The sequence below is a fragment of the Brachypodium distachyon genome, chromosome 2, assembly GCF_000005505.3.
Source record: "Brachypodium distachyon strain Bd21 chromosome 2, Brachypodium_distachyon_v3.0, whole genome shotgun sequence".
Classification (NCBI taxonomy): Eukaryota; Viridiplantae; Streptophyta; class Magnoliopsida; order Poales; family Poaceae; genus Brachypodium; species Brachypodium distachyon.
In genome coordinates, this window is record NC_016132.3 from 21,642,966 (window position 1) to 21,670,553 (window position 27,588).

Sequence of the window (27,588 nt, forward strand, 5' to 3'; positions counted from 1 at the left end):
ACAAAAAGGTGTGGCAAACAAGAAGCATGTAGAAGCGTACCCGCACTTGTGTGCTCGATTCGCCACACTGCAAAGCCGGCACGCATGCACGGCCAAAAGGGTTAAATAATGATCTCGAAAGGCACAGCTCGTTTTTCAGGCTTAACCATATTTTCCGCGTGATTTTGTCCTACTCCAGGCCTTAATGCAAGTTGTAATATCGTAAATTAGGTACGGTCGGTTTATGTGGCTGTGTCGTTTGGCACTGCACAGATTTGTTTATTTCTCCGCCCATTTCTCAAATGGAACGACCTACTCGTCCAAATGCAGCGAGTCCACGTCTCACCTGCTCCTGCTTTTCCTAATACTCTCTCTGCTTTGCACCAAATTTCTTGCAAAGTGCTAACCCTTCATTCAGTTCAAGAGCCATCAGAACATATCAAGAGAGCCAGACCAATTTCTTCCGCTGGCCTAACAACTTGCTGTTCTCTTTACCCTAGTGATATTCCTTTCGGCCAATATCTTAATAACGATAGAGGAAAAAAAACAATACAATCTCCACACATTGTTGGCCGAATTTGTACCCTCCTGCGGATGCTTCAAAGGCCGGAAAACTGATTTTGCTGAGATTGATGAACCTGAAATTCTGTTCCTGTAGAGCTGACATTCTCCGCCATAATGAAGTTCCTGCAGAAGGGTGTACGCTGAGTGTGAGATGCGATGTTAAAAAAAATATGTCATAAGTTCTGATGAGTGCACTAAGGATTAGAGAGCGTCTTACTCGCGAGGACGGGCCGCCCATATGGAGCTGAGAGCACGGAGGCGGCGATGATATTCTCCGATGGAGAGAAAGCACCGAGCTGTTTGTCTGGTGGTTAGAATCTGCCGCATGCGATGCAAGGTTTGCCGTCTCAGATTATCAGCCTTCGCTTGCAATGTCATGTCAAATATTGGGTCAGTTACAAAAACTGATACGTAATTGGCAAGCAAGTTGTCATGTTTGGTGGCGGCAGCATCAGATGACAATAAAAGGTTCAAATAAATGTCCTTGCCTCAGACATGGACTAGTTGAAAGCTTCCTGCTGTTGCACATTGTACATCTCTAGTGTGATGCAATTTTCTTCTGTAACTTACTAATATGTTATATATACTGCATACATCTTGGTAGCCCTCTGTTACGTTATTTCGATAATGGAACCAGATCGAAAGGTCGTATGAAAAAAAGGATCTTGGTAGCCCGAAATTATAAAGGTGATTTTATGTTTCTTTATGAAGTCTTTGGATGTCTAAATTGCTGCGAATTATCACCACAAGAAATACATAGCTATCTACTCCACCGAAGTTTATCCACAAACCAAAATCAAAGTATCTTTAAAGGAAAACAAAAGTAGAGCAATTGGATGTCTCAATCTCCTTTTATTCAGATGCGGGAGAGAGGAGAACCTACAGAAAGATAACCACTTGTTTTTCTACTCTTTTTGTGAGGCAGCATGATCCTACTTTAATGCAAGGCTCCTCCGATTCATCTCTAAGTGCTCAGATTTAGCTTGTGTTCTTGACTGCAACTGATGGACTGAACCCTTACGCATTTTGCAAGAAGTGCAACACCATATATGGCATCCAAGCTATTCCATATATGTCTGTGCATCTGTTGAACTACCAGCAAACAAGGGGACGGGGAGAATAAACAAGACATGGCCAGAATGTGGATAGGGACCCAGAATAATTTATGGAAGCCAAAAAGGTGACCGTCACATTCCTACTTGGGCTTTATATGGATAGTGAGAGGTGTTTATGCAAGATATTTGTTTTATGTGATACGAAAGAACCTTGTCTGAGACTCAGCCAATTCCTCAAGGAAACACCAAATAATTGGTCCACAAACATCAGCCATGATAGTTTATAACAGACTGATTATGCATGCTGAAAAGAGCTAATGATGTTTACCTGCATGATCTAGCAGTCGCTCAAACAAAGTTGACCATGCTACATGACTACAGCTTATATCATTAGTAGTTTAGTACCTTTCTATTTATATGAAAAGTAAGACAACATTCTGTAGGACCAGCATTTCAACATTTTCTAATAAATAAAGCTACGAGCTTAAGAATGTTAAAATATACCAGTATATTTTCATGTCTATTAATTAAGTTTTCAGCTTCAACTATTGTAGTTACATCAGCTTACTTATCATTCAGCAGATCGAAGAAGATAATTTAATCTTGTATATGTTCATAAAATGGTTAACCACACAAGAACAACAAAATTTAACATCAATGAAGACTACTAACCTCACGATAAAAGCTCTCAAGGTTGTCAAGCCTATCAAGCGCTAGAGCCATGAGACTGGTATAGTTGGCAACATCTGCACCGTCGTTGAGAGGACCAGCGCCCACTGCATCGGCCAGTGATTGGTGCAGCTGCTTAAGCCCCTGTGCCAGCGCCTCCTCAGCCTGCTCCGATGACTGCTGCAGGTTAAACATCCCCAGCAGCTGCTGCTCCGTCAGTGGATCAAGCTGCGGTGTCAGCATCTGATAAAAAAAGAGCACAAAGACTCAGCAGGGGTCACAAGAAAAATAAATGATAATCCATTTGTGTTGCTAGACCTTAAGGATTTCTGAGGGACGGAACCCAGCCATCCAGAGGAAGCAGCGCTCGGACTGTGTCGCCCACATGCCAGTCATCAGGTGGAAAACATCGGACCTAGCGAGCACACCCCTCAGGTGGAACAGCTCGTCATAGTGCCGCAAGCATTCTTCAACGATGGTGCCAAGGTTCCCATCGAGGATGTGGGCCTGCAGTGCACTCTGAAGCTCTATCATGTACTTACTGTCTTCATCTAACCAACGGGCATACTCCATGTCGAACATCACAGCGCCTGTATTAGCAGATCAAGTTTTTGAATCTGATGCAGTTAAACGCTGTGTAGATACGCTGTAACGAATTAGATATTTACCAGGACTCGTATCTCCAGGCGCACTGCATCCTCCGATGAGCAGACCCTGAACAATTAAAGCATTATATATCATATGGCGATACCGGATGAATACGACTAGATGGTCGGATGTTGGAATGCTTCTCAAGAATTGGAACCTGTGAACGTCCTCTCTGAAGCTCTTGCTCGATTTGCTGAAGCCTAATCCGTCCTGTTTCTAACTGCTGAACATAAGCCTGCAAAGACATGCAAATTATTTTGATAATGTTTTTTTCTTCTAAAAAACTTTTTACTGATTTTAATTGTTTTGCATTGTGTCGTTAAAAATAGGTGTGCACCTTTTTCCTCAGCCTGCTCTTTCTTGCAGCTTCTCTGTTCTGAGCCAATCGCCTTTCTGTCTGAGAATTTGCAACGGTACAAGTAAGAGTATGACAAAGAAAACAAATCCAGGGCCATGCAAGCAACATAACTATACCAAATGAAATCACACCTTGGGATCTAACAGTTTGTCATCTTTTCTTGTGGATCCATGCTTCCTCTGCAACAGAGCACACCAGAAAGGTCGAATTGGAAGTTAGAACAGTGCAGAATGCTAGCTAGTTACTCCCTCCGTCCCAAAATAAGTGTCCTGAATTTGTATAAGATCTTGTACAAATCCACTACAGTTATTATGGGAGTGAGGGAGTTGTTACACAGGAAGATACCTATCAACGTCAAGAATAAACACATTGGAGCACCTATTCACTAGTAGCTGTTTCCTGCTTCTCTCTCTCTTAAAATAGTAGCAGTTTCTAATAGCTAACCATCGTGACTCGTGAACTATTTGGAGGAGCATGTGCTACTATAGCCGTCGTTTTATGTTCCAAGGAACAGTTCAGGTGGTTATCATGTTGCTTCTATCCATCAAAAGAAGAAACATATAACCATTATGATGTCCCCAATCATCTTTTGGCAGCCCTTTTTTTCCCCTTGGACCAGCCTTGACCATATACGGTATTGCCTACTCCGTAGTGGTTCTAGAATTGTGCCATTGCCCAATTCCCACCAAACGACCACCATGAAGTCTCTATTTTTCTATTCAAAGGCAAGCTCAATTAAGCTCAAAGCTCTGACCAAGTTTATGACTCTGAAAGAAGTTGTTTTAGATGTGCGCAAAAGAAGAAGAAGCTGTTTTAGAAAACTGATTCCCTACCAAAACATAAGCTCTGGTTTGCATGGAAAGGCTTAACTAAGAGCTTCTCCAAAATGATGTAAAAAAAAGGAGCTTCTCCAAAACCTTAAAACCATGAAGGCGACAAAAACAGTGTTTACGTGTCACTATTACCTTATCTTGGCCTCCTGCATGTTGCTGAAAGCTTGGCGCAGTAACTGTCGCTGCTGCTGCCGGCCCAAGTCCTTGATTGTAGTTGTAATCATCAATGGTCACCATCAACACCTCCTGCTGCTGCCCACAGTCGGTCCTCATGCTAACTGGGGACACCAACTCGGCCTGTGACATTGTGTTCTGAGCGGAGCTCGAGTCAGTGCTCCCTACTGACTGCGAGTTTGCCTGTGGAGCAATTAAATCCAACAAAAAAGAGGAGAAAAGCAGAGGAAGACAGTGAGCAGTTAATTAACCAGGAACAACTTTTTTTCTGTTGGGTTCAGCAAGAAACTGTAGGAGCCTGTGAATGATCGAGCGAAGCAGTGCTTACACTGTACGGCTGCTGTAGATGACTCATTGGCCAAGAAGGGAAGATCTCCAGTGTGGGGGGCCTAGCTGCAAGATATGCTGCTGCTGCATACATACAAATGGAATTAAAGGCCTTGTCAATAGCTCTCTCCCACGAGAGGTTGCAAAAATGTAGACAAAGAAAGGAGAGAGAGGTGAGGCGTGGGAAGTTGTGGGATCACACCGGTTATGCTGCCGCCCCAAAATTACATGTGGTTAGGGCTCATGGCTGTGTTTGGCAAGGCAAAAGCCAAAGTATGTTTTGCCTATCTATGTGGTGCTGTGGGGGAAGTTGAGCAAAGACAGAAGCCTTTCTCGTAGGTGGTTAAGGTTTGGAGATAGAGAGAGGAAGATCGAGGTGTAGAGAAAAGGCAAGTCTCTTACACTTCGTGTGGGCATCACCTTCGATCATGACAGGATTGACACCAGCACAGGTGCCATGGATAAGGGCCTCCCCCAACTCACCAAAGTAAGCAGCGGCTGCAGGTTGCAACTCCCTGGAACAAGCAGTAGCGCACAGAATTAAGCACCAGTGGTAGCCGTATGCAATATATGGCTGAGCTGATAAAAACTAAAACTTTTCAATGTAAAGGCAATGAAAGAAAGTCTGAGGTCTAGAGGTGAAGAGATAAGGATCAGAGCCAAAAGATGGAGGAGGGTAAGGAAATCACTTACAGGATCCAGGCCTTAGGCATTAAGAAACTATTTGGTTCGTGGGAAGAGGTGTAATCCAATAAGACCAAGGTTGGATATATATAGCAGGGAGAGTTGGTTATAAAGGTAGTTAAAAGGAGGTGAGGGGAGGAGGCTATATTTTATAGCAAGCAAATGCTGGACTTGAAAACTAGAAGATGCAAAAGAACTTTAGCTGTGTTGTCTTCGCATGTACTAGTAGTTGAAAGAGAAAAACAGCAGAGATATAGATAGACTAGAGAGCGAAGCAGCAGTACAGGAAGTTGGCAGGTGGTGCAGCGGGAGCATGGCCTTGGATTCCATATGCAAGTGCTTGGCCGAATGGTACAGCTCTATCACGATCGCTTGCCATACTCCAAGAACTCTCTTCACCTTGCACCATGACAATGAGTAGAAGAACTCTGCTAGAAGAAGTGAACAGTACACTATTGAGCTAGGTAGGTTCACATGCATATGAATATGCATGTACCATGTATTCAAAGTATGCTATATTCAAGAGGCGGAAACTAGAGAAAGAAGAGCATACCATATGATAGGACGTTGCCTCCTTTCTTGTCTGTCTTCTCCCACACTGTCAAATCGAATCGCCCTTGGAGTTTCATCCACTACTGTACCCCGAAGAAGATATTGTGTCCTTTTGAACATGCCCTAGGAGCATGTTTCCCTTTTCAGTTTTCACAGGCTAGAGAGAGATGATGAAAAGAGAGGAGAGAAGGGATAGGGAAAGATGTGGTAGGCTTTTCTCTGTCAGGATTTCTGTCGCCTACTATACTGCCCGTAACCACCTTACATCCCTCATTGGGTGCCCTCTGGCCTCGCTTCTGGGACAGCAAGTACTCTCAGCAAAAGGATCATTGAGGAGAGAGAGGTAAGAGGAGGAACACAAGACTTCTTTTTCTAAGAACAAAAGGGAGAGCAATTCTACGCGTCCATGATCCATCCATCTTTCTGCTGTAAATGCTTAGAAGTATATTTTGGGGGCCAGGAAATGGGGCTTGTTTGAGATAATCCTTACCCCCAGCTAAATAGCTAATAGGTCAGCATCATTGCCTTGTCATGCACCAAATACTAAAAGGATTTCTCCTCAAGTAGAAATTTAATTTTAGCATTGCCGTTTCACTCTGTTTGGAAATGCTATGGATCACTATCTGTTATGAGAATATATTTTTTGACAAAGTTGCCTGTTAATCAACACTTATTAGTGCTTAACACTTTGGATAAAGTAGGGCCAACGAGTATATGTGAAAGAAGCCGGTGTGGTGCGGTGAAGTGAAGGTGCATTTATACTCACTCGAAAGATCCTGGGGTCTGAGTTGTGCACAGATTTCTCATGCCTTTCACCCCTCTGAGGACACGATTTCTGTGTAATATGCACTTGGCTAAAAAGAAAGAAACTTGCACAGAGAAGCAAATTAACTTAGCAAGCTTGGAGCACAAAGATGAAAAGAAACAACTTCGTGATACAATCCCTGACCATTAACTTTGTGCTCCCCAAAATCTTCTGCAACCAGGAGCTGTAGGCATCAGTCAATGGAATGAACCACACTGGACTTCTATGGATATTGTGCGTTATCCTGGCACAAAATTCATAAGAAGTAGCATCTAAAGACCCATTTTCTATGAACAACAAACCTATCATTTCTGAAGATGTACGGCAGTCCTCTCCTTTTGTTTGTGTGAAATACAGAATATGCAATGTCAACTTGCAGTTTTCTGTTGCTAAATTGTGTTGTGTTGAATTTATATTAATATCCGCTCTGCGAAAATACACATGAGAAAAGAAAGAAATTAATTGACCAAACAATAGAATAGGGAAAGTGAGCGGGGCAACCGAGATTATGAGAATCCACCACAATACCAAACACCTTAAAAGGCTCTCCAAAGATCTTCAACCAAAAATTGCACAGGAGATCAAATGTTGCATCTTAACAAATTTTCTCTGTGAAAACATGGTGGATATCCCAGAAATGGAAGTGCATTTGGGACTGGAATCATGGTTACAAACAGACATCTCTGATAGTTCAATATAATGGCAGCTCCACTGAGAACTCAGTCAGGCAATGGAAATCAAATAGACCTCATCAAATCACCTGGTTCAGACTTCAGAACTGCAAAATGGGTATCATCATTAAATACATAAAACAAGAAAGATAAGGGATTGATAACGGAAATTTAAAAAAAAATCGAGAATTGCAAGTGCTTGCAGCTTGTAAGTTCCAACTGAGTTTTCTTATGTGAATAACATTTTTCGTTACAAGGAACAATAAAAGGTAAACACAGAGAAAACCACAGTGTATCATCCTATTAATTTAAGGTTCATTTGGCTTAATTTAAATTTCAGATATTGGGTTTATAAGCTGAACTAAGGTCCAATTGATGGTTTGCTTTTCATTTTGTTATGCCTTTTATAAGCTGAAGCCGCAAGAGCCTAGGAGATTTCTCAGCAGAAGAAGGCCTAGCAGGTGACTTTTAGGATCCCTATAACTTAAAATATGGACTTTTAGAGATAATACCATATATTACTGGAGAAGCCAAACTGAGCATACATGTTTATCCAAAAAGGCATGTCCACCAATCGGAAAAAGAATGACATGCCCAATGAGAGTATTCTTTCGTAGCAAACTGAACTAAATATGTGATGGTGGAACTGGAAGAGAAGGCGAATTCTGGCAACCATTACTATTGTGTACATGGTTAAAAGTTAAAACTTGCAACAGTACCAACCAAGTAAAAAATGTTGTCACAAACAGTACCAGTGGAAATTACATGTAAAACCATGGAACCAAACAATTGAAAAAAGAAAAATAAATAAACATTTGCGTAAACCATATAGCTTGAAGAACCAGTCTGCTGAGAAAACACTGCAGAAACTATACTGTAATGAAGAATGTCATGAACAACATGTGAAGTCCTAATAAGAGAACAAGAAAAAATACCATATAACTAGGATAGAGTTAAGCTGGTGTAGAATCAGCCGCATTAAAATGAAACCCCAATTGTTTCTGAGCTCTTCAAGTGAGGTGAAGGTTGCGCCTATTAGGTAATTTTGCCTCAGAAAGAACACAATGTATGACAAGTTCTTTGAGATTTTTTTTTTCTCGAACACGCCGAGCAGCGTGTCATTTTCATTAAGAAGAAGGCGCAAGAAGCGCAAGTACAAACAGGCAACAAAGGAGCCCCAAGGGGACTCAAAAAGAAAAAGAAAGAGAAAGAAACAAGGAACAAAACTATAAAGGGGGCCAAAGGAGTCAAAGTCAGGGGGCCAGGCGTGAAGAGGGAGATGTTCTTTGAGATATTGACATTTCAAAATCATTCTAAGGCTCAGCACTCATGGCCCAGTCCAGCCCATTTCCAGAACCTGCACATTATCAAGTGGAGAGGAATCAGGATCCTTGCATACTTTGATGAAGAAGTTTATCTCTTAGTCATAACAAAAGATGTCCCAGAAGTGTAAAGGAACATCAAAGTTTACGGCCTCTTTCGATTTGAAGGATTATGAAACAACAGGAATAGGAGATAGGAATGCATGTGCCAGAGGATTAGAAATCAGAGTATACAGCAAGCAGCAATGAAGGCTAAAAAATCCCATGGTGAAATGCTGTCCCTTGGAGAAAGGGATGCAGACTCTGATAGATCAGTTCCAGACCTGAGATCATGATTATAATACAAATCCAACATCTCCTGCTTCTGCTTCTGCCTCCTGCCATACTGCTGAGGGTCCCCAATCACGCCATGTGGACCACCGAGATGTGACTATGTGAGATGACTGCTGAAGACTTCAACTGTTCAACAAGGCAAGTTATGCAAATAACGACGCGATTTCCACAGTAGTACTAAGGGGCCCAATTGGTACAGCAAAATTTTGACCCAGATAAACCGATTTCATGTACTAGCTCGATCGACATTCCGACCGAATTAAACAGTGGAAACGCGGAAATAAAAGTGCAACAAAAAAATTAAAAAAAAATCACGCTGGTTACAGATACCTATAATGAGCAGCACACTGATGCGGCTTCGACTGAGACACATTACTGTGTGCAAACAAATACGGAGTACATAAAAAAAATTGCTGCGGCGTGGAGGAAGGAAACCGTACCTTGCGAAGGGGGCGATGGAACGCGGTCGGGGACAAGGCGGGTAGGGTTCTCAGGCGGCGAGAAGCGGTGGTGATGAGGAGGCAAACGATTTTGTGGAGGTTCAGTTCTGCTTCGCGGGTCCCGGTGGCGCATACTGACTTTGTGGTTTCCGTGGAGGACGCACGCGGCCACGCAGGGAGGGGGGGAAACGCCGACGATCGAATTCGGCGTTGGGCGGTGCCGTTGGCGTGTGATGACTGTGGGCTTGAGTGCTGCGGTCTGCGGCCGTCCGGTCTCTCTTGGACGTCGGACTTGGACCGCGACCGAGCCGCTATATGGCGCTAAGGAACTGTTTATTAGTGCTTCTGCTCCATCTTTTAAAATTTCAAAAAACATTCGTTTACACGTGAAGCTGAGAAGCATGCACGTTCGAAAGTGTTTCTCAGTTTCACAAAAATGCTTCTCAGCTTCATTTATAAACGAAAGAAGTGCTTTTGAGATTGTTAGAAGCATCCAAAGCTGAAGCTGAAGCCTAAACCTTAATCTTGCTGATTTTGACTCTACGCACCCGCACCCCAATTCTGTTGGGCCAGCGCAACGGGCGTAACCCCACCGTTCGGCCCAGTCCGAGCAGTCTGAACTCCTTATCCGAGTAAATCCGATTCTATGTTCTAAAAAAAAAAGTAAATCCGATTCTTCATCAGTGTTAAAAAAAAGGTTGAGTCCAGTGAAATTTGCGAACTTTCGTCGTAAACCCTTGATCAAAGGTGGGAATCTCTCACGCAGCTTAAAAGGGATTTTTGCGCGCAAAACCCCCTTGCGCATAACGATTCAGATGGGAAGCAATGTGTCGTTCTGATCTTACCGATCAATTCAATCGTCTCACGCCATCGGCCCTCGTCGTCACCTGGGGGCAGTACTAAGCGGGCAGCATGACCGAGAACGAGGAGGTCCCCGTCGTTGCACCTGGCCATAGGGTGGGGGCAGCGCCAGGTCGCGGAGGTCTGCCACTGCGCCCGGCCGAACGGTGGCCACCGCCTACACCGCGTGGAGCCGCGGCCCCGCCGCCAGGCCAGGATGCCGCACCATCGCCCATAGCATGGGCCAGTGCCGCCATGGCCTCCGATTGGCTGTTGCCAAGAGAGGATTGGGGCGCCGGCCACTCGCGCTAGGAAGGATAGGGGTGGGGAGACAGAGAGAGAGGGGTGGGGTGGAGAGCTAGCGCGAGGAGAGAGGTGGGGGTCGCCAGCGTCGCCTCCAGATCCGCTTCGAGAGAGGGGGGGAACGGGAGTTCTTTTTTTCTTTTTTGCGAACCGTTTTTTTCTCTTGTATATCGTTTCTAAGGTGTGGAATTAGGTAAGGGTTTTGCATAAAAATCTATTTAAGTGTTCCGAGGAATTTTACTTTTGATCTGAACCTTATATTCTCGACCCAACGGCTCACTACGGAAGTTTGCAAGTTTTCACTTGACATAAGTTTTTACTAGATAAGTTGACTTGTGTGAAGCGACAAATGATGAAAATAGAAAGCAAATAATACGGTCCAAATATTAAAATGATACGGCTAAAGTGTACATTTAACGAAGACAACGGTTGACGTATCGGCCGCTACCGGGCTCTCAAGTCACGATATCTTCAACCAACCAAGATGAATTCGCTAGGAAATAACGCAGCATCGGGCTCCGCTACTTTCCCCTCGCTCCCCTTCTTTGTACCAAACAATGTTGTTTTCCGTTCTCGTTTGAATGGAAAATGGGGAGTAGCTCCGATTCGGAATTTTTTTTTTGTTAAATTTGTATATTTTCTGTATTGTGCCATGGCATGATGTCAAGCAGAAAGGGAAGTTTCTGCTGTAACCCTTTTAAAAGTTACCCCCTCCGTTTAGGGCTGGCTAACGAGCACGCTCGGTTCGTTAAGCTTGGTTCGTTAAGATCGTTATCGTTAACGATCTGAAACCATTGTTCGGCTCGGTTCGTTAAGAGCTCGCGAGGCGCTCGTTAAACTCGTTAAAAAGTAAAAATTCGTTAAGATAATAGATGGCATGCTGATCTAAATTTTTTGGGCATTACCTATTTGCTTGGGATAAATTTTGGCAGCAATCAAAATATATCAAAAGTTAAACAAATTTATAAAGATTAGAAATAACACAACAGAAGAGAAATAATAACATAATTCCAACAACAAAATAAGTTTCCGTATCCACTCACAAGTGATGTACGAGACGAGCTCGCTAACGAGCTTAACGAGCGCCCGCCGAGCTCGCTCGTTAAGATCGTTAAGCTTAACGATCTAAAAAGAAAGTCATGTTTGGTTCTATAGTTAACGAACTGAGTTAGCGAGCGTTCAATAAGATTATCGAACTTCGATCTTTTTGCTCAGGCCTACATCCTTTCATAATTCTTGTCTTAAATTTACCAAAAAATGGATGTATCTCTTCCTAAAAAACGTCTAGATACATGTAAAATATTTCGACAAAATTATGAAATCGGAGGGAGTACTCTGTTTCTGTCAAATCGAACTGCCGTAAATTCTGAGCTGTCAAAAATTCAAAATTGTGGAATCTCCGCTTTCGGACTCTCCGTCCACCCACGCCCCACCCCAGCCAACGATCTGAACCATCGTCACTTCAGCCAGAGTTTTCCTCGCCACTTTACCCGTAGCTTTGCTTAACCTACTGCCCAAATATCCAGGCCGAAACAAGGCGGCTCTGAAATCTCTCCTGCGACCGCCGTGCCCTAGAGTTGCAGACGCTCACGCGCATCTCCTCCATCGCCGTCTCCGTTGTACCTCACCGCGCTCCTGCTGTCTCCGCCCCGTTTGCAATCTTGGACTTTGGGGTTTCGAGGTATGAGCTTCTCCACAGATTTTGGGTGTGCCGGCACACACCCGCCACACCATCTAGATCCGCCCCTTCCTGTTCCTGCGAAGATGTTTCTTGGTGCGAGTGCAAAGCATTATCAGAGAAAGAAGCGGTTTTCTGGTTGCCCTAGTCGGCGGCTCGAATGCTCCGCAAATCCGCGTTCGTCTGGGCCACGGCGCACCAAGGATACCCTGTATGACCTCCATCCTGAGATCTCGATGCTTTATGGAGAGGATAATGGTGCAATTGCCGCCCCAAGCAAGGAGGAGGGTATCGGAAAAGCCACTGAAAGCTTACCAGACACCTCTATCACGTACCGCTACAATGAGCCCCGGATTAAAGTCATTGGTGTTGGAGGTGGTGGCTCCAATGCTGTGAACAGGATGATTGAGAGCTCCATGAAGGGGGTCGAATTCTGGATCGTGAATACCGATTTCCAGGCTATGAGAATGTCGCCCCTTGATCCGGAGAATAGGTTACCGATTGGTCAGGAGTTGACACGAGGTCTTGGTGCTGGTGGGAACCCGGAAATTGGCATGAACGCAGCCAAGGAAAGCCAGGAGTTGGTAGAACAGGCAGTCTCTGGTGCTGATATGGTGTTTGTGACGGTAAGCCCTGCTACCTGTGCAAATTGTGCTTTTGCTGTTGCTTGATTGGTGTAGAATTAGTGAATGGCACACTTTTCTTGGCATTTAGTGTACAGATTTATCATATCCTTAATTGATCTAACTTAGATAGTCATGATATCCTAGATAGATATATTAAGTCATAATTTACAAAAATGTGAACATTTATGTGCCTTTTTGCTTTTATTGAAACAAATATGATGTTGATATATGCTCAACTGGTCGCTTTTGAACCTTTAGATTCAATTTGCAGGCTGGAATGGGCGGTGGTACAGGCACTGGTGGGGCGCCCATCATAGCTGGGATTGCAAAATCCATGGGTATACTAACTGTCGGAATTGTGACAACTCCATTTTCATTCGAGGGAAGAAGGCGGGCACTTCAGGCACAAGAAGGAATTGCATCCTTGAGAAGCAATGTTGATACACTGATAGTAATCCCAAATGACAAGTTACTGACTGCTGTTTCCCCAAATACTCCTGTGACAGAAGCATTCAATTTGGCAGATGATATTCTTCGGCAAGGTGTTCGTGGAATCTCAGATATCATCACTGTAAGAGAATATGATATACCTTATGTTAGCTATGTTGCAGTTGTCAAGTATGATTTTGAAGAAGCGGCATATGTGATGTCTTAAAAACAAAGTCTGGCTACAGTATAGTAGTTTACACAATCGTGCAACTAGGGATTAACAAACGCCCTTGATCATTTCCTTCATCATTTTTTCTTTCAAAAATATCACATTCACCATGTATCAGGTTTTAAGTATTTTTGTCACTATTTCATAGTTCCTTCCTGATGTATCCATCCTATATATTTGCTTTAGTGCAAGTCAACATTATTTATGCTCCAAATATATCCAAGCTACACCATTTTATCTTAGTTTTGACCATTGTCCATACACTTGCAGAAATAATTTTAGAATGCCATTGTTGACCATTGCGCTTGTTTCTTTGATTCTTTCTAGCTATCCTTTCACACACCATTGTGTGCCTCTCTGCTTGTCATCTTGTCATGCCATTCGCATTGCTAAGTCACGAGTATGAAAGTTCATACATTTTTTAGACACATGATTTACTGCCACCTTTTTTTCGCATGTAGGTGCCAGGCTTGGTCAATGTTGACTTTGCTGATGTTCGATCAGTTATGTCAGATGCAGGTTCATCCTTGATGGGCATTGGAACAGCGACAGGTAAATTTTCAGGGAACCATATTTGTTCAGCATGAAATAGCTGCATGCATATGCATACTGCCTCGTGTTCATGTACCACTAATACTTCTAATGAAACTCCCAAGGATATCATGCTATTAAAATAAGTGGAATGCAATTTCTTGAGAATTTTGTAACTAAAGACAAAGTTCCACTTCATTATATATAAACAGTATGGTGTACTACATGTTATCACATTTTCTGTTGTCTTATACCGTTATATTGGTTAAGGACTCACCTTCTTAATTGAAAACGTCAAAGGGGGGGGGGGGGGTCTCCCCCCCTGATTGAGTTTTTCTAAATATCGTTATATTGAATCCTAACTCCTAAGCTTGCTGATGTTGCATTTCCTAACATCAGAGCCAAAAGTTACACACCAGCAGCCTCTTACCCTCCCGTTTTTGTCCTGCTGTTTCTGTTGGCCTGTTTGCAGGTAAAACAAGAGCAAGAGATGCTGCACTCAATGCCATCCAGTCTCCTCTACTTGATATTGGTATTGAAAGAGCAACAGGAATCGTTTGGAATATCACTGGAGGAAGTGACCTAACATTGACAGAGGTGTGTGTACATGGCTTGTCACGCATGCTAGTTTTGGTCTTGACAAACATAGCCAGGCAAATGCATTTGTTCTTTAATGGATAATTTCTGCATTTAGGTAATTTAGAAGGTCATATTTCTAGATCAGGTTTTATACCTCAATAACTTGGAGTTCGGAATGAGCCTATATGGAAGTGCATCGCTAAATTTTCAAATGCTTCTTTTGAATTGCATGTTTTTGCCAACCAACTTTGAATTACATTTGGACCGAACCCCACTGGTGATCATTTTCTTTAGGTGAATGCAGCAGCTGAAGTGATATATGATCTTGTCGATCCTGGTGCAAATCTGATTTTTGGCTCTGTTATAGACCCATCATATACTGGTCAGGTAAGTAAATGTATATCACATAACAGCTACTCCCTCAGAGGGGGTACTACTTTTCTGATGTAAACAAGTAGTTTACACTGAACTGTCATCGAAACCAACCCTGGTATTGCACATGTCAATAACATGATATCTCTGTTCAGGTGAGCATAACTTTGATTGCAACTGGATTCAAGCGCCAGGAGGAAGGTCAAAGCCGATCTGCGCAGGTAACATTCTCTTGCATCTTTCGACTGCTGTCTGCTCATTTATGTTCTGTATTCTAATGCGAGTTTTGCATGTTCAGGTTGGAGGTGACAACAATCATGGTCGCAACACTTGGTTCTCTTCATCCTCCCAGGAGGAAGGCCCAAAGTTGCAGATTCCAGAGTTCCTACAAAGGAAAGGACGTTCAGGGTTTTCCAGAGGCTAAAACCCCAGCAGTTTAGCTCATCTCTTCATTCTCGTTTCTTGTAGCATCGTACTTATGTTCCCTCCTTTGTTTTCTTCCGTTGCAAGCTTTAGATAATAGACTGGCAGCATTAGAGCACATCTGAACCGTATCTCATCAACGTGTAAACATGCTATGTGTTTTCTCAGGCGTCCGAGGCTTCCTCTTGGAACACAGGATTTCTTTTTCTTGTTCCAAGAAACAAGCCGATTCTTGAAAAACAGGCCCTAGTCTATCTCTGTATCTACTAGTACTCCGTACTATAAAGGCACCTTTTCTCCATCTCCATTTTTTGTCCAATCATTTTGATTCGTCGGATCAAGATAGATAGACTGGATGAAATCACCTGCCCCCTGCCCATACCACGGTTAGGGGTGAGCATATTAACCCAGAACCGATCTATCAAACTGAAATAATTGGGACTGAACCCCCTAGACCGAAACTGGAAAATTTGATCCTAAAGTCGGTTAGCGATATAAAAAAAGCGAAATTATCTCTGTCAATTCGGTTATCGGTTAACTGGAAAAATCGAGATTCAAAATATGGCCCAGAACGGTCCAGCCTTCTCGAGTACCAGTACGCCCTCCTTCCTAATACTAGTAACTACACATTGCACCAGGCGGCACCCCGCACCCCCACCCATGAAAAAAAGATATATCACAGCTTAAATAGTGAATCGTGTACATTATTCAGATGACACACAAAAAAATTGTACGAATAAATGTGGACGTAACTTAATCCAAACTCTATATCAGGACATGTTATATGTGAAAACCTCTATTCTTAATTGTATCCTTTAGATCCTAAGTAAACGGATGGGATGAGACGAAAGGGGGTACATCTGATCACTTAAACACATTTTATGAAAAAACCCTTGACCTCTAATCACATGGGGTGGTTTTAATAAAACGTATTTAAGTGATTAGAGTTTCCACATTCCATCTGATCCATCTATTTTGGATCTAATCGTCAGGATTGAAAGTTTTAAGTTTTCACTAAAGGACGTCGTCCTTGGCCGCCTACTTTGTCTTGGCCTTGTTTACGAGCTCGGCTGCCTTCCCTTTCTTTCTCGGCCTCGGACGCCTTCTTTTTCTTGGCCCTGTTTTTGAGCTCGTCAAGCAGACTCCGGAGGCAAGTGTCTGCATCACGTTCCTTGCCCGTGGACGCCATCAGACACTCGGCGACATCCGCTGGGGCTATCTCCACCACCTGCAGCAGCTCCTTAATTGCGTCGAACATCGGGTGCGCGTCGACCACTTTGTCAAGCCCAAGGTAGTTGTTGGCCAGCGTCTTGAAGGCCTCAAACTTGCAATACGACATCTCGATGTGCATGTCCATCCGTCCACGGCGGATGAGCGCCGGATCAAGCTGGTGGACGTAATTGGTGGTGAAGACGATGATCCGCTCTCCGCTGTGCGCCGACCAAAGCCCGTCGGTGAAGTTGAGGAGGCCGGATAGCGTCACCATGCTTTTAGAGAAATGCATCGCCATGTCGTTGCTGCTGCTGCCGTCATCTTGTTGTCGTGGTCGAGGAGTCCGCGTCGGCTTGTTGCCACGGCTGCCGGTCAAGTCGAGGGAGCAGTCGATGTCCTCGATGACGACGATGGACTTGCCCGTGGTCTCGATGAAGAGCTTGCGGAGGTCGCTGTTGGTACGCAGGGTGGTGAGCTCAATGTCATAGATGTCACAGTTGAGGTAGTTGGCCATGGCGGCGATCATGGTGGACTTGCCGGTGCCTGGCGGGCCGTACAGGAAGTAACCTCGCTTCCACGCCTTCCCGATGCGGTTGTAGTAGTCCCTGCTGTTGCGGAAGTCGTCGAGGTTGTCCATGATCTTCTGTTGAATAAACTTAATCGCATAGCAGTAGCAGTAGCCTAGTTGTTTACTTTGCCGTTTACTGTTTCAATATTCAGTTAGGCACGAGCCCACGTCTGATGTGTGTGCCGTGCGTTTAGCATCTGGCATTAGGCCATTGAGATGCCCAACTACCCGATCCTTGGGATGGCAGGGATCACGTCGTGGTTGTTGCGAGCTTATCTCGTGTTCTGTTATCGCTGGAATAAAAGGAAGAAAACCGAAAAGCAGCAGTGAGTTCGCTGCACAAAAATCTCTGTGTCTAGTACTCGCGTGTGTTCTTCTTCCTCGAGTGAGTAGTCGGAGCTGACATCTTCTTCTTCTTGGCTGGGTCCATGGCCAGGGTGTCGAAGGTGGTGGGGTGATTGAACTCGATGTAGCTCCACACGTCCTCCCTCGACGAACTATTAATTAATTTCGTGGCAAATTAGTCAAATTAATCAAAGCAAGCTAAAGTAAATCTCTGCGGCTAGCAGAGAAGGGTGATTATTAATCGAGTTAAGTTACTTACATGTATGTGATGTCCGCCTTGTTTGAGTAGAGCCTGCGAGGACGGTTGCGGAACGTGACCTCTTGCCCGGTGCGCCGGACGTGCGGCAGGTAATCCTCGACGACGAGCCTCCGGTGCCGCTCGTGGAACGTCAAGCGGCAGCACTTGTCCGGCTCATACGAGTTCCTGTTGTTCCCGGCCACGGCCGACCACCACATGGTGACGCCCTCGAACTCGTCGGCCACCTCCTGGCCCTGGCGGAGGCTGAGCACGAAGCCGTTGCCCTCCTCCGCGCCCTCGGCGCACAGCTCCCGCGCCTCCCGGGAGCAGACCTCGCTCAGGTACGCCAGCACCTCCGCGTAGGCGTCGCTCGACTTGGCCTTGTCCCGGTGGTAGCTGTACGAGTAGGCGGAGGAGTCGGAGGCGACGATGTCGATGGTGACGAAGGTGTCCAGGAACGGGAGGAGGCGGCGCACGGGCCGCCGGAGGTGGTGGTTGAAGTAGGTCCGGAGCACGCCGATCGGGGCGCACGCCGCCACCACAGGCGTCACGTAGTACCACGCCGACGACCGGAGGTGCTCCAGCACTGCTCCCATGCCCATCATCTTGATTATTACAATACAAACCTGCCGGGCAAGCTGCGTTACATCGACGTGTCCGGACGGACGGTTATATAGAAGCAAGAGCTTGCCGTTGCCGGCCGGGTTGCAGTGGACATCGGAGTATCGGACAGGCAGCACGTTCGGACGCGTCCTTGGAGTTCGAGTTAGACACGGACGCGGACACGTATGGTATATCGAGCGTTAAGTTATTTCAGATGGAAACAGCACGTGGTGATGCTAAATTATTTCCACTCTAGACGCAGATGCGCATGCATGCCAAATATGAGCACTAATTTTAAATCTTCAGCAAATTTTTAGTGCAATGCAAGGTGATAGACAAGCCAATTCTTTTCACTAAGAGAGGAATAGAGAGAAGTCTCGCTCCTAGGGTTGGCGACGCCGCCACAGCTACCAAATGAACAAGAGTCGTATGTGTCTATATATATATATATATATATATATATATATATATATATATATATATATATATATATATATATATATATATATATATATGTCACTGAAAGGATTATGATCCGTGTCCAAGACGTCTAGAAGTTTCCACCGATCGGGAAACTTCATGGAGACCCGAGGCGGCACAAATCTGAGTTCGCTCTCATTTGCATCTATAAAACTCCAAGTATTGCCAAGGGTTTGGATACACCACATCCTCAAATCGCGCCGCCACTCAACCTTTGACCCACGCGATTGTTCTCTTATGTGCAACTTGTACTGATGGTTTCGGCTGATGATGTGACCGATGTGGGGTGATTACTGACCAATGAGATACATACCCACCTGAAGTCGTCCAGTGGCGATGCGTTGGCCCTGCACAAAACCATGGTTCGCTGGTTGGATGGAAGCAGCAACTGGGAAGCGCAGAATGGGACTTGGTGGAACGTATATGGCCAGAGGAACAGCTCGATGGGGAAGTGGACATGGAAAATGATGCATTTGTGGAGTTGGACCCAAAGGATGATGAAGATTCAACGACACTCCAATGGAAGGTCCTACCATGCTACTGCACATAACGCCTCCCAACTGTGACAACTATGTTTGAACACTTTAGCAAGGTATGCCAACTCCAGACAGGGATGACCTATGTGCAGCTGAAGGAGAACTTCTTCAATTTCGTCTCCCGTGGTGGATTGTGGTTTCACTGTGGCAATGCTCTTCTGGTGGCGCAGTTTGTCGATGATGCGAGTCCATTGGAAACAATACTGTGTTTGGTGCTCGTGTGGGAACAAATATATGACGTCCAGTGAAATAAACAATCTCGGGCTAACAGATGAGCTCTAAGAGGCATGCTAGGACATATTCGGGAAGTGGATATAGATGATGCAAGGCAGAGGCTCAATGAATATTTGTAACGGAACAACACTATTGTACTCTGGATTAACCTAAGATTAATTGTACAAGTTGTCAATTTAAAACCAATTCGACAATCATCCCTAACATAACATAATAAGTATTCTAGGATCAGGATATGCTGACGTACTTTTCCAAGAAACGTACATACACGAAGTACTCTCTCCGATTCTAAATTGTTGTCTGGATTAACCTAAGATTAATTGTACAAGTTGTCAATTTAAAACCAATTCGACAATCATCCCTAACATAACATAATAAGTATTCTAGGATCGGGATATGCTGACGTACTTTTACAAGAAACGTACATACACGAAGTACTCCCTCCGATTCTAAATTGTTGTCGTGATTTCAGTGCAAACATTGATATGATATTCACAAAGACGAGACAAACAGTGACGTCCGATCTATCATAATAGCGGACGTGAGTGGAATCCTACGAGTTGAGCTTTCATTTCAGGGCACGTTAAATGAAACCATATGAGAAAGTCATGGAAAAAATATGAGATGTCTTGTGTTGCTGTTTTCATTTGCTGGAAATTACAAGGTGTGAAGCGTCGCTGTCTATCTGAATTCTGAATCATGGATCACATGGTGATCGAGGTAGGTACCTATTCTATGCAGCAACTACGCACCCACATGGAGTAGGTTCGGCCGGATCTGCATTTGATCTTGATGGAGCCTTAGAGGTAACTGGCTTTATGTCGTAAAACTTTCCTCCCTTTTCCCTTCTTCCATCTCCTCCTCTTCCAATCTCTCTCAGTTTCCGCAATCAAATCCAAGCTTTCACCACCCCAATCTCACACTCCGATCTCCGCCATGCCACCCGAAGATCCCCCTCCATCTGCAAATCCCACACCCATCTTAAACTCACCACCTGAAAACCTGCACCATAACCCAACCCATACCTCAAACCAAAACCATACACGTCTGATGCCTAGTAGGAATATTAACAGGTCCTGGGCAGAAATTGAAGATGAGGAAGAAGCTAGAAGATCTGCTCGTCAGAGAGCGCAGATAGCCCGACGTGAAAGGGAATTGCAAAAAGCCGCAGAAGCTGAAGAAAGGGCAAGATTTGAGGAGGAGCAACGAGAAAGAGAAGCAGACGTGCAAGATCTTGCTTTGGACCTCTAGGCAATGAAGATTTCTGCACCAGGTGAATGCAGCCTGGGTATGTAGTTACTTCACACTACAATTTTTGTTGAGAGTTTCTTGCTCGGAAGGTACACCTAGGAATATTTCCAAGCGTGCAGTTTCTATTGCCATGGCCAAAGCTTGGGACAAAAACTATCATTTAATAGCAGAAGTAGCTCCTAATATGTTCATGGCCCAGTTTCTTTCTGCTGAAGCGTGCATTTTGTGATTGCTAAGCAACCTTGGACCATGGGGTCAGATAATCTGTTGATTGAATGGGTTAATCCAAATGAAGATAGCAAATCGAATGAAGATTATAAATTTGATACCCTCTATGTGCCTATCAGAATTTATGAGGTTCCTATGCCTTTAAGATCTCTCAGTCTGCTTCAAGGAATCCTCAAAAAAGTAGGAGAACCTTCAGATCTTCATCCTTTGACAGAAAGCATGTTGTTTGCTAAAGGCACTTATATTTATGGAATAGCTAAGATGAATGTTCACAAGCCAGTGAAAGACAGAGTTAAGTTAACAGTTTCTGAGTCTACCAATATCACTGCTTATATTCATTATGAGAAAATTGGTAGAATCTGTACTTTCTGTGGTATTATGTTCCACACATTCCTTCACTGCAGGAAAAGAATCGATCTGTTCATGGAACGTATTGCAAATAAGCAATCATCAGCAGATCTCCCCTTTGAAAGGTATGGCAAGTGGATGACAATAGTTGAGGAGATTCCTAAGGAAACTAAGCTTGAATATGAAGTCCAAGACAGAAATGTCATGCTAAGAAGATTCAGAAAACTTTTTAATCCAGAGATTGAGCATGAGACAGGCAGATCAGAGGAAGAGCAGGCTTCAAACTATGACAGAGGAGAAGATCCAAGAAATTCTAGGCAGACTGTGACAAGGAAGCAGCTGGGTTTTGATGAAGGGGAAGTTTCTTCAGTAAACAGGAACAGAAGAGAGGCCATGGAGAGACGAACAGAGGTTGAAGATGACACTGTACACCCACCTAATCGCATTGAAGAGAGTAACTCAAGATCAGTCGGTGCAATTACTCCTTGATCTGGGCATGTAGAACACCTCACTCAAGCTACAAAATAAAGATATGCAGATTGAGCGACACCTGCCTCAGGGACAGGAGAAGGGAGACCAAGTAATGGCAGAGACAGGTAACTGTATTCAAGTTCAGGTTCCAGAGAACTCCCAGCAGGCACTAGAAGCATTGCTACACTCGCCTGAAGAGGAAATGAGAATTTCGCAGGAAATGGTGCAGAAGCAGCAAGAAGCAATACAGAGACAGAAAGGGGTATACACTTTTAAAGAACCTGGTCCTTCAAGCACAAGAGGGGTACTAGTCAAGCAGCCTTTCGATGCACGGTTCGCTGCCGAACCAAAATGGAGTACTACTTCGCTTGCTGAAACACCCCCACACAAGGGAAAGGGTAAAATAGACATGAGCTCTAAACCCCTCGTCTCCCCTAGGCAGTTACGACTGGTAGCTCCACAGGCTCATACTGCAAACATCACATCTGCTGCTGCAATGGCATCTTCATCGCAGAGGCCTCTACACCCAAATAATGATGTTAATTTCTCCTAGCTCCAAGCTACCTCCAGGCCAATCAATCCCCATAAACCCTCCCATACATACAAGAGGCACCCTTCCCCCACCTCCATCCTTGGTCTCCCACCGGCAAAAAAATCGGCCAGTCCTTTCTTCGGAGATGCTGCGCGGGCGCACGGCATCATCGCCGGAGCTAGGAGCTCATCCCGGCCTAGCTCTACTCCCCTGCGAGCTCTTTACGAGGTAGATCTGGAGAATCCCCACTCCAGATCGAGTTTGCTTCCTGGGAGTTCACTGGAGACATAAGCCCCAATCCGACATTGAGAGCTGGCGGCAGAGGAGGACGCGGAGGTGGAGGAGATCAGAGAAGAGGAGCACACCGTGGCTCTCCTTCCTTCTCTTCAAGGGAGAGTCGAAGGAGATCTTCGGGATGGGATGTGCCTCCTGTTCTTAGAACTGGAGGTAGTCATTCCTCTTCTACGGCAACCAACACCGGTGGAGTTAGTACTTTCGGTGGGAATGGAGGCGCACAGGCCGAAGAGATGGGTGTCGGCGGCAATGTTGGCAACAGTAGCAGCAACACTTTGGAGCCTCTACCGCAACCCACTGCTCCTGTCGCTGGCAAGCAAGTTGACGGCTTCAGCTACAACACAATCGCAGGTACTGCCGGTCCACACTCTAGCCAGCCAGCCCAGCATGGGAGCAAGAATGATGATAAAAATCAAGAAAAGCTTGGCATTTGTTCTCAACATGGTGGCTCCTCCCTCGTGGGTCTGGTATCTGTTGATGGTGATCTGGGGGAAAGGAATACGCCCGAGGTTCAAGTACAGACTCAGGACAGCACCACTGGAAGGAATTTGGAGGAGCTTAATGCTGCCTCTGTGGAACTCAATCAAGACGATGATGGGAAGGCTCTGGCGCCAGCCTTTAAGGCGCCATGAGGCTCATAGCCTAGAACTGCCGAGGTTCTGGCGGGGGCCTTGGCAGTAGGAAGATGGAGCACCTCGCCAGGCTGATCTCCTCCACAAAAGCCCAGGTAATTTTCATTTCTGAAACTAAGATAGCCAAAATTAATTCCTTACAACTCAATAATCGTTTTAATCTTTGTGATAGCATTGTCTGGCCCTCTTCTGGTCGTGCCGGTGGTCTTTGGCTGATGTGGAAGGATGATGTTGATATGCAGATCAAGTTTCTATCTAGTAACTTAGTTCTAGGCCTAGTAGACTGTGGTAACCCTAGGCTAACTTTTGCGCTCGCTTGTGTATATGGCGACCCGTACCATCGCTTGGACAACCTTATCTGGGATAAAATCGAGTCTTTTGTGTATGATAATCTTGATATCCTAGTTTTATGTATGGGGGATCTGAACAATATAATGTTGCCCTGTGATAAAAGTATTCCTCGTGTTAATACCTCTCGTATGCATTGCTTTAATCATTTTGTGAAGAGGTGTGGTTTAGTTGATCTTGGCTTCAATGGCCCTGCTTATACTTGGTGCAATAAACGTTTTACTTCTAAGCTAGTGTTTGAACGTCTTGATAGGTGCCTTGCTAATGCTGGTTGGTGTGATCGCTTCCCTAATACTAATGTTTACAATCTCCCTATTTTGCTTAGCGATCATGCTCCCATCCTTACTATTACTGATTCTAATTTCCAGAGGCCCCGGCTTAAATTCAAGTTTGAAAACTGGTGGCTTCTTGAAAATGATTTTCAGAATATTGCCAAATCTCAATGGAATGCTACTCATCATCAGAATTTTTGCACAAGATCTACTAATCTGGCAGGTGCTTTAAGGAAGTGGTGCAAGAAGAAAAAACCCCTTCAACAACAATTAGATGAGCTACAGGACCAAATTCTGAAGATTCAGTCGGAGCCTATCCATATGCAGGATCACACTAAAGAGGAGGTCTTAGCCATCAAATATGAGGAAACCCTAACCAAGCTCACTGAACAGCAAAGGCAAAGAGCCAAGAAACACTGAGCAGCTAATAATGACAGGTGTTGTTGTTCTCGACAACAATTAGAGTAAGGGGTGTCAATGCTCGATGGCACAGGTATGAGTATAAAAGTAGGGCGTGTACGCCGGCTTTATAGCGAAGGTCGTCGTACACTTGGACAAGTTGACACGTCGATATTTTTTTGAATATGTTCGGTCGACCCTGCGGGTGCGACTTAATCCTATGTTAGGAAAGGCTTCGAGGGGGTTGTTAGCCAAGGGCTTGGACCGAGCGGATCTTCCCAAGACACCTTTTGGCGAGAGGTTCGTCGGGGCCGCCTCGTACTTGGACCGAACGCGTCTTTCCAAGTATCGAGGTTAGGACTCCCTCGGAACTCTAACCCAACCGCTTCTCCTTCGATCCCGAGCCAACCAAGGCTAGCTCGGAGCCTCGAAACTAGAGTCCCCTAGAAGGCTTCCTCGAGGCCGATCGACTTCGAGTCGAGAGCGGCGCGCGAGAGCGAACCTTAGAAGGAGCACTCTAACCCTCTCCCCTTGAGTTTATTCAAGCGAGAGTGAATGGTACATGCCCCCATGGGGGGAGTATTTATAGTCTAGGGGTTCATGACAAAAGACCATGGCTACCCTTGAAGGAGAGAGAAAAGTGGGAGCAAAAAGGTAAAAGTAGCTCCTTTGGTCCATAACTTTTGTGTGCACCATGTGGAAAAAGTGGGGCTTGGTCCATGGTCCACCATGGACTAAGGGCCCTCTCCTCACACCTTTCTTGCCCCTTAGTCTAACTCATTTGACCCTTTGGCCATGCATGAGGGGCTTTGAATTGTTGACGTGTCTTCCTTTGCCACGTAGGATTGACCGCGCCACGTGGGCGTCTTGACTCTTGCTTGGAAAATGTTGACTTAGTCATCGCCACATAGGATTTACGGCCCGGCCCATACAAGGGTTTTATTTTACTACAACAACAGGAATACCACTTCTTTCCATCAAGTTGTACTCAAAAGAAGAAGGAGGAATCGTACAATCTCCATATAAGATGAGGCAGTTAATGTGCATTATGACCCTGAAGAGATTGCTAACATTTTCAAAAGTTACTTTGTCTCTCTGTTTGCCTCCTCTAACACTGAACAGGAAGAGTTCCAGCAGCAAGACTTCCCTGAAGCTCCTACTGATGATTATACTTATTCTATTCCAAACAAAGATGAAAATCTACAGATTCTTAAGTCAATGAAGAGGAATGCCTCCCCAGGTCCAGATGGTTTCAATGTGGCTTTCTACACAGCGGTTTGGGATTGGATTGGAGATGACATCGTCAAAGTGGTAAGGATTTTTTTAATTCAAGTATAATGCTCAGGAAATTGCTCATTCCTTCAGTCTCTCTTCCTGGAACCATAAGGCTTTTATGCTTAAAATTGATCTTGCCAAAGCTTTTGATCGCCTTGAATGTCACTTCATCCGGAGGGCGCTTCTACGTAAAGGGCTGCATGCTAATTTCATCAACCTCATTATGGCATGTATCTCTTCGCATACTTTTTCTGTTATCATTAATGGCCAGCCTTTTGGAAGATTCTCTGACAGCCAGGGAATAAGACAAGGTTGTCCTTTATCGCCATATCTTTTTGTCCTCGCTGCCAATGAGCTGTCTATTTCTTTACAGGAAGCTTTACAGAATCGTCATCTGAATGGTATCTCTCTTGGCCCACATTATCCTCCTATTCATTCTTTAATGTATGCAGATGATCTTCTGATTTGTGGACAGGCCACTCCTCAGGAAGCAACAAATATTCTTCGTATCATCAATGATTTCTGTTGTAGCTCAGGTCAGACTCCAAACTGGAACAAATCTGCTATCCTTTTCAGCAAGCAGGTGGACCCCAATCTTGCTGCCCAAATTAAAAGCATCTTTCCTGTCCAAGATCTTGATAATTCTACTCTGCATTTAGGGCATCCTTTGATTCTTCCAGCCAAAAACAGGCCCTCTGCTTATAATTTTCTTGTTGACAAATTCAATTCCAAACTCAATGGGTACAAAGCTAATCGTCTCTCCCACGCTGGTAGATTTACCTTAATTAATTCGGTTTTTTCTTCCATTCTTGTCTACTACATGTCTAATTTCCTTTTTTCCAGAAAATTCCTTGCCAAACTCACTCCATCATTAGGAATTTCTGGTGGACTGGGGTCAGGGATGGAAGTTCTACCAAGCCTCTTTGTCTTAAAGCCTGCGATGATATTTGTAAACCCAAAAAATTAGGTGGGCTATGTATCATAAATATTCAAGCCATGAACAAAAGCCTGCTTGTCTCCTCGGCCTGGCGCATTGCTAGTGAGCCCAATAGCCATCTTTCTCTCATTCTAAGCGCTAAGTACTTTCCTGGCTCTTCCTTTTGGAGATCCCATGGTAACACTCCCAAATCGGGTTTTTGGGTCTCCATCTCTAAAATAAAACACATTCTCCTTGACTCCTATTTTTATCAAATCAGAGAGGGCAATATTTCCATCTGGAGTACTCCTTGGTTCTCTTTGTGGGAAATCGTCCATGATCATCTAAAAATGCAGGATGGACACTTCATTTACCCAGCCAAGCTTAAAGATCTTTGGATCGAGAATCATAAACTTTGGAATACTAACTTAATTTTGCAGCTCTTTGATCCGGTAGCTGATGAAATTCTCAGGACACCAATTCTTCCAGAAGACGGGGAGGATATTCTATGCTGGAAGCACAATGCTTCTGGAGTTTGCACTGCCAAGGAGGCTTACAAATTTTGTGCCCAAAACATGCAGATCTCCTCTCCTTACCCCTCTCTATCTCTACAGGTTGTTTCTGCTCTCAAGGAAATCTGTAAGGACAAACACCTCCTTTCCAGGGTAAAGACTTTTGCCTGGAGACTCATTCAGAAAGCCTTCCCACAGGTAAAAGAGCAGGTAAAATTTCCAAGCACATCTCTAAGCACTGCAACAGATGCGGAGCTGTAGAAAATGAAGTGCACATTTTCTTCCTTTGCCCTTTTGCTAGAGCTGCCTGGTTTGACTCCCCTTGGTACATTAGATTAGATGTTTATGCTCTTCAGAACTCTTCAATTACTAATACCGTTGTAGCTATTATTCAAAGTGGCCATCTTAGTGCCTCTTTGCAGAATGTTTTCACCTTTCTTTGGTGCATTTGGAAATCCAGGAACAATCCC

The 27,588-nt window shown here is 44.6% G+C and overlaps 3 protein-coding genes across 20 annotated transcripts; 1 reads left to right on the forward strand and 2 right to left on the reverse strand.

Annotated features, from left to right (window-relative positions):
* Positions 1-356: 356 nt before the first annotated feature.
* LOC100828688 (transcription factor TGAL5) lies at positions 357-10,677 on the reverse strand. Of its 18 annotated transcripts, none has more exons than XM_024459321.1 (16): positions 10,260-10,676; positions 8,965-9,100; positions 8,255-8,676; positions 5,845-7,426; positions 5,576-5,722; positions 5,010-5,122; positions 4,609-4,691; positions 4,239-4,463; positions 3,405-3,452; positions 3,253-3,312; positions 3,073-3,150; positions 2,936-2,981; positions 2,586-2,857; positions 2,271-2,510; positions 761-903; positions 417-666 (listed from the first exon to the last, which is right to left on the reverse strand). In XM_024459321.1, the coding sequence occupies exons 4-16, from the start codon at positions 5,961-5,963 to the stop codon at positions 579-581; spliced, it is 1,662 nt and encodes a 553-aa protein (XP_024315089.1). In that variant the 5' UTR covers positions 5,964-7,426; positions 8,255-8,676; positions 8,965-9,100; positions 10,260-10,676; the 3' UTR covers positions 417-578. The 18 variants fall into 18 exon arrangements, with proteins under 18 accessions (XP_014755255.1, XP_024315089.1, XP_024315088.1 ...); XM_024459320.1 differs by having other exon boundaries at positions 9,415-10,676; XM_014899769.2 differs by having other exon boundaries at positions 357-666; positions 8,965-10,676.
* A 1,333-nt stretch (positions 10,678-12,010) lies between these two features.
* LOC100829492 (cell division protein FtsZ homolog 2-2, chloroplastic) lies at positions 12,011-15,731 on the forward strand. The gene is made up of 7 exons (XM_003568303.4): positions 12,011-12,861; positions 13,133-13,432; positions 13,981-14,071; positions 14,523-14,647; positions 14,924-15,016; positions 15,157-15,222; positions 15,300-15,731. Exons 1-7 carry the CDS (start codon positions 12,241-12,243, stop codon positions 15,423-15,425), a joined length of 1,422 nt encoding a protein of 473 aa, XP_003568351.1. The 5' UTR covers positions 12,011-12,240; the 3' UTR covers positions 15,426-15,731.
* A 591-nt stretch (positions 15,732-16,322) lies between these two features.
* LOC100846391 (AAA-ATPase At3g28610) lies at positions 16,323-18,392 on the reverse strand. The gene is made up of 3 exons (XM_010234910.2): positions 17,809-18,392; positions 17,619-17,701; positions 16,323-17,284 (listed from the first exon to the last, which is right to left on the reverse strand). Exons 1-3 carry the CDS (start codon positions 18,390-18,392, stop codon positions 16,428-16,430), a joined length of 1,524 nt encoding a protein of 507 aa, XP_010233212.1. The 3' UTR covers positions 16,323-16,427.
* Between the last annotated feature and the right edge of the window lie 9,196 nt (positions 18,393-27,588).

What these genes read in the sequence shown, in the direction of transcription:
- LOC100828688 (XM_014899769.2), bottom strand. Translation starts at nt 5,963, where the DNA reads ATGTTCAAAAGGACACAATATCTTCTTCGGGGTACAGTAGTGGATGAA. An exon ending in AGGCAACGTCCTATCATATG is followed by an intron (nt 5,723 to 5,844) that starts GTATGCTCTTCT and finishes CACTTCTTCTAG; the next exon opens with CAGAGTTCTTCTACTCATTG. An exon ending in TGGGCGGCCCGTCCTCGCGA is followed by an intron (nt 667 to 760) that starts GTAAGACGCTCT and finishes ACCCTTCTGCAG; the next exon opens with GAACTTCATTATGGCGGAGA.
- LOC100829492 (XM_003568303.4), top strand. Translation starts at nt 12,241, where the DNA reads ATGAGCTTCTCCACAGATTTTGGGTGTGCCGGCACACACCCGCCACAC. An exon ending in CTGATATGGTGTTTGTGACG is followed by an intron (nt 12,862 to 13,132) that starts GTAAGCCCTGCT and finishes TTCAATTTGCAG; the next exon opens with GCTGGAATGGGCGGTGGTAC. An exon ending in GGGCATTGGAACAGCGACAG is followed by an intron (nt 14,072 to 14,522) that starts GTAAATTTTCAG and finishes GCCTGTTTGCAG; the next exon opens with GTAAAACAAGAGCAAGAGAT.
- LOC100846391 (XM_010234910.2), bottom strand. Translation starts at nt 18,392, where the DNA reads ATGATGGGCATGGGAGCAGTGCTGGAGCACCTCCGGTCGTCGGCGTGG. An exon ending in AAGGCGGACATCACATACAT is followed by an intron (nt 17,702 to 17,808) that starts GTAAGTAACTTA and finishes ATTAATTAATAG; the next exon opens with TTCGTCGAGGGAGGACGTGT. An exon ending in GGCCATGGACCCAGCCAAGA is followed by an intron (nt 17,285 to 17,618) that starts AGAAGAAGATGT and finishes TTAAGTTTATTC; the next exon opens with AACAGAAGATCATGGACAAC.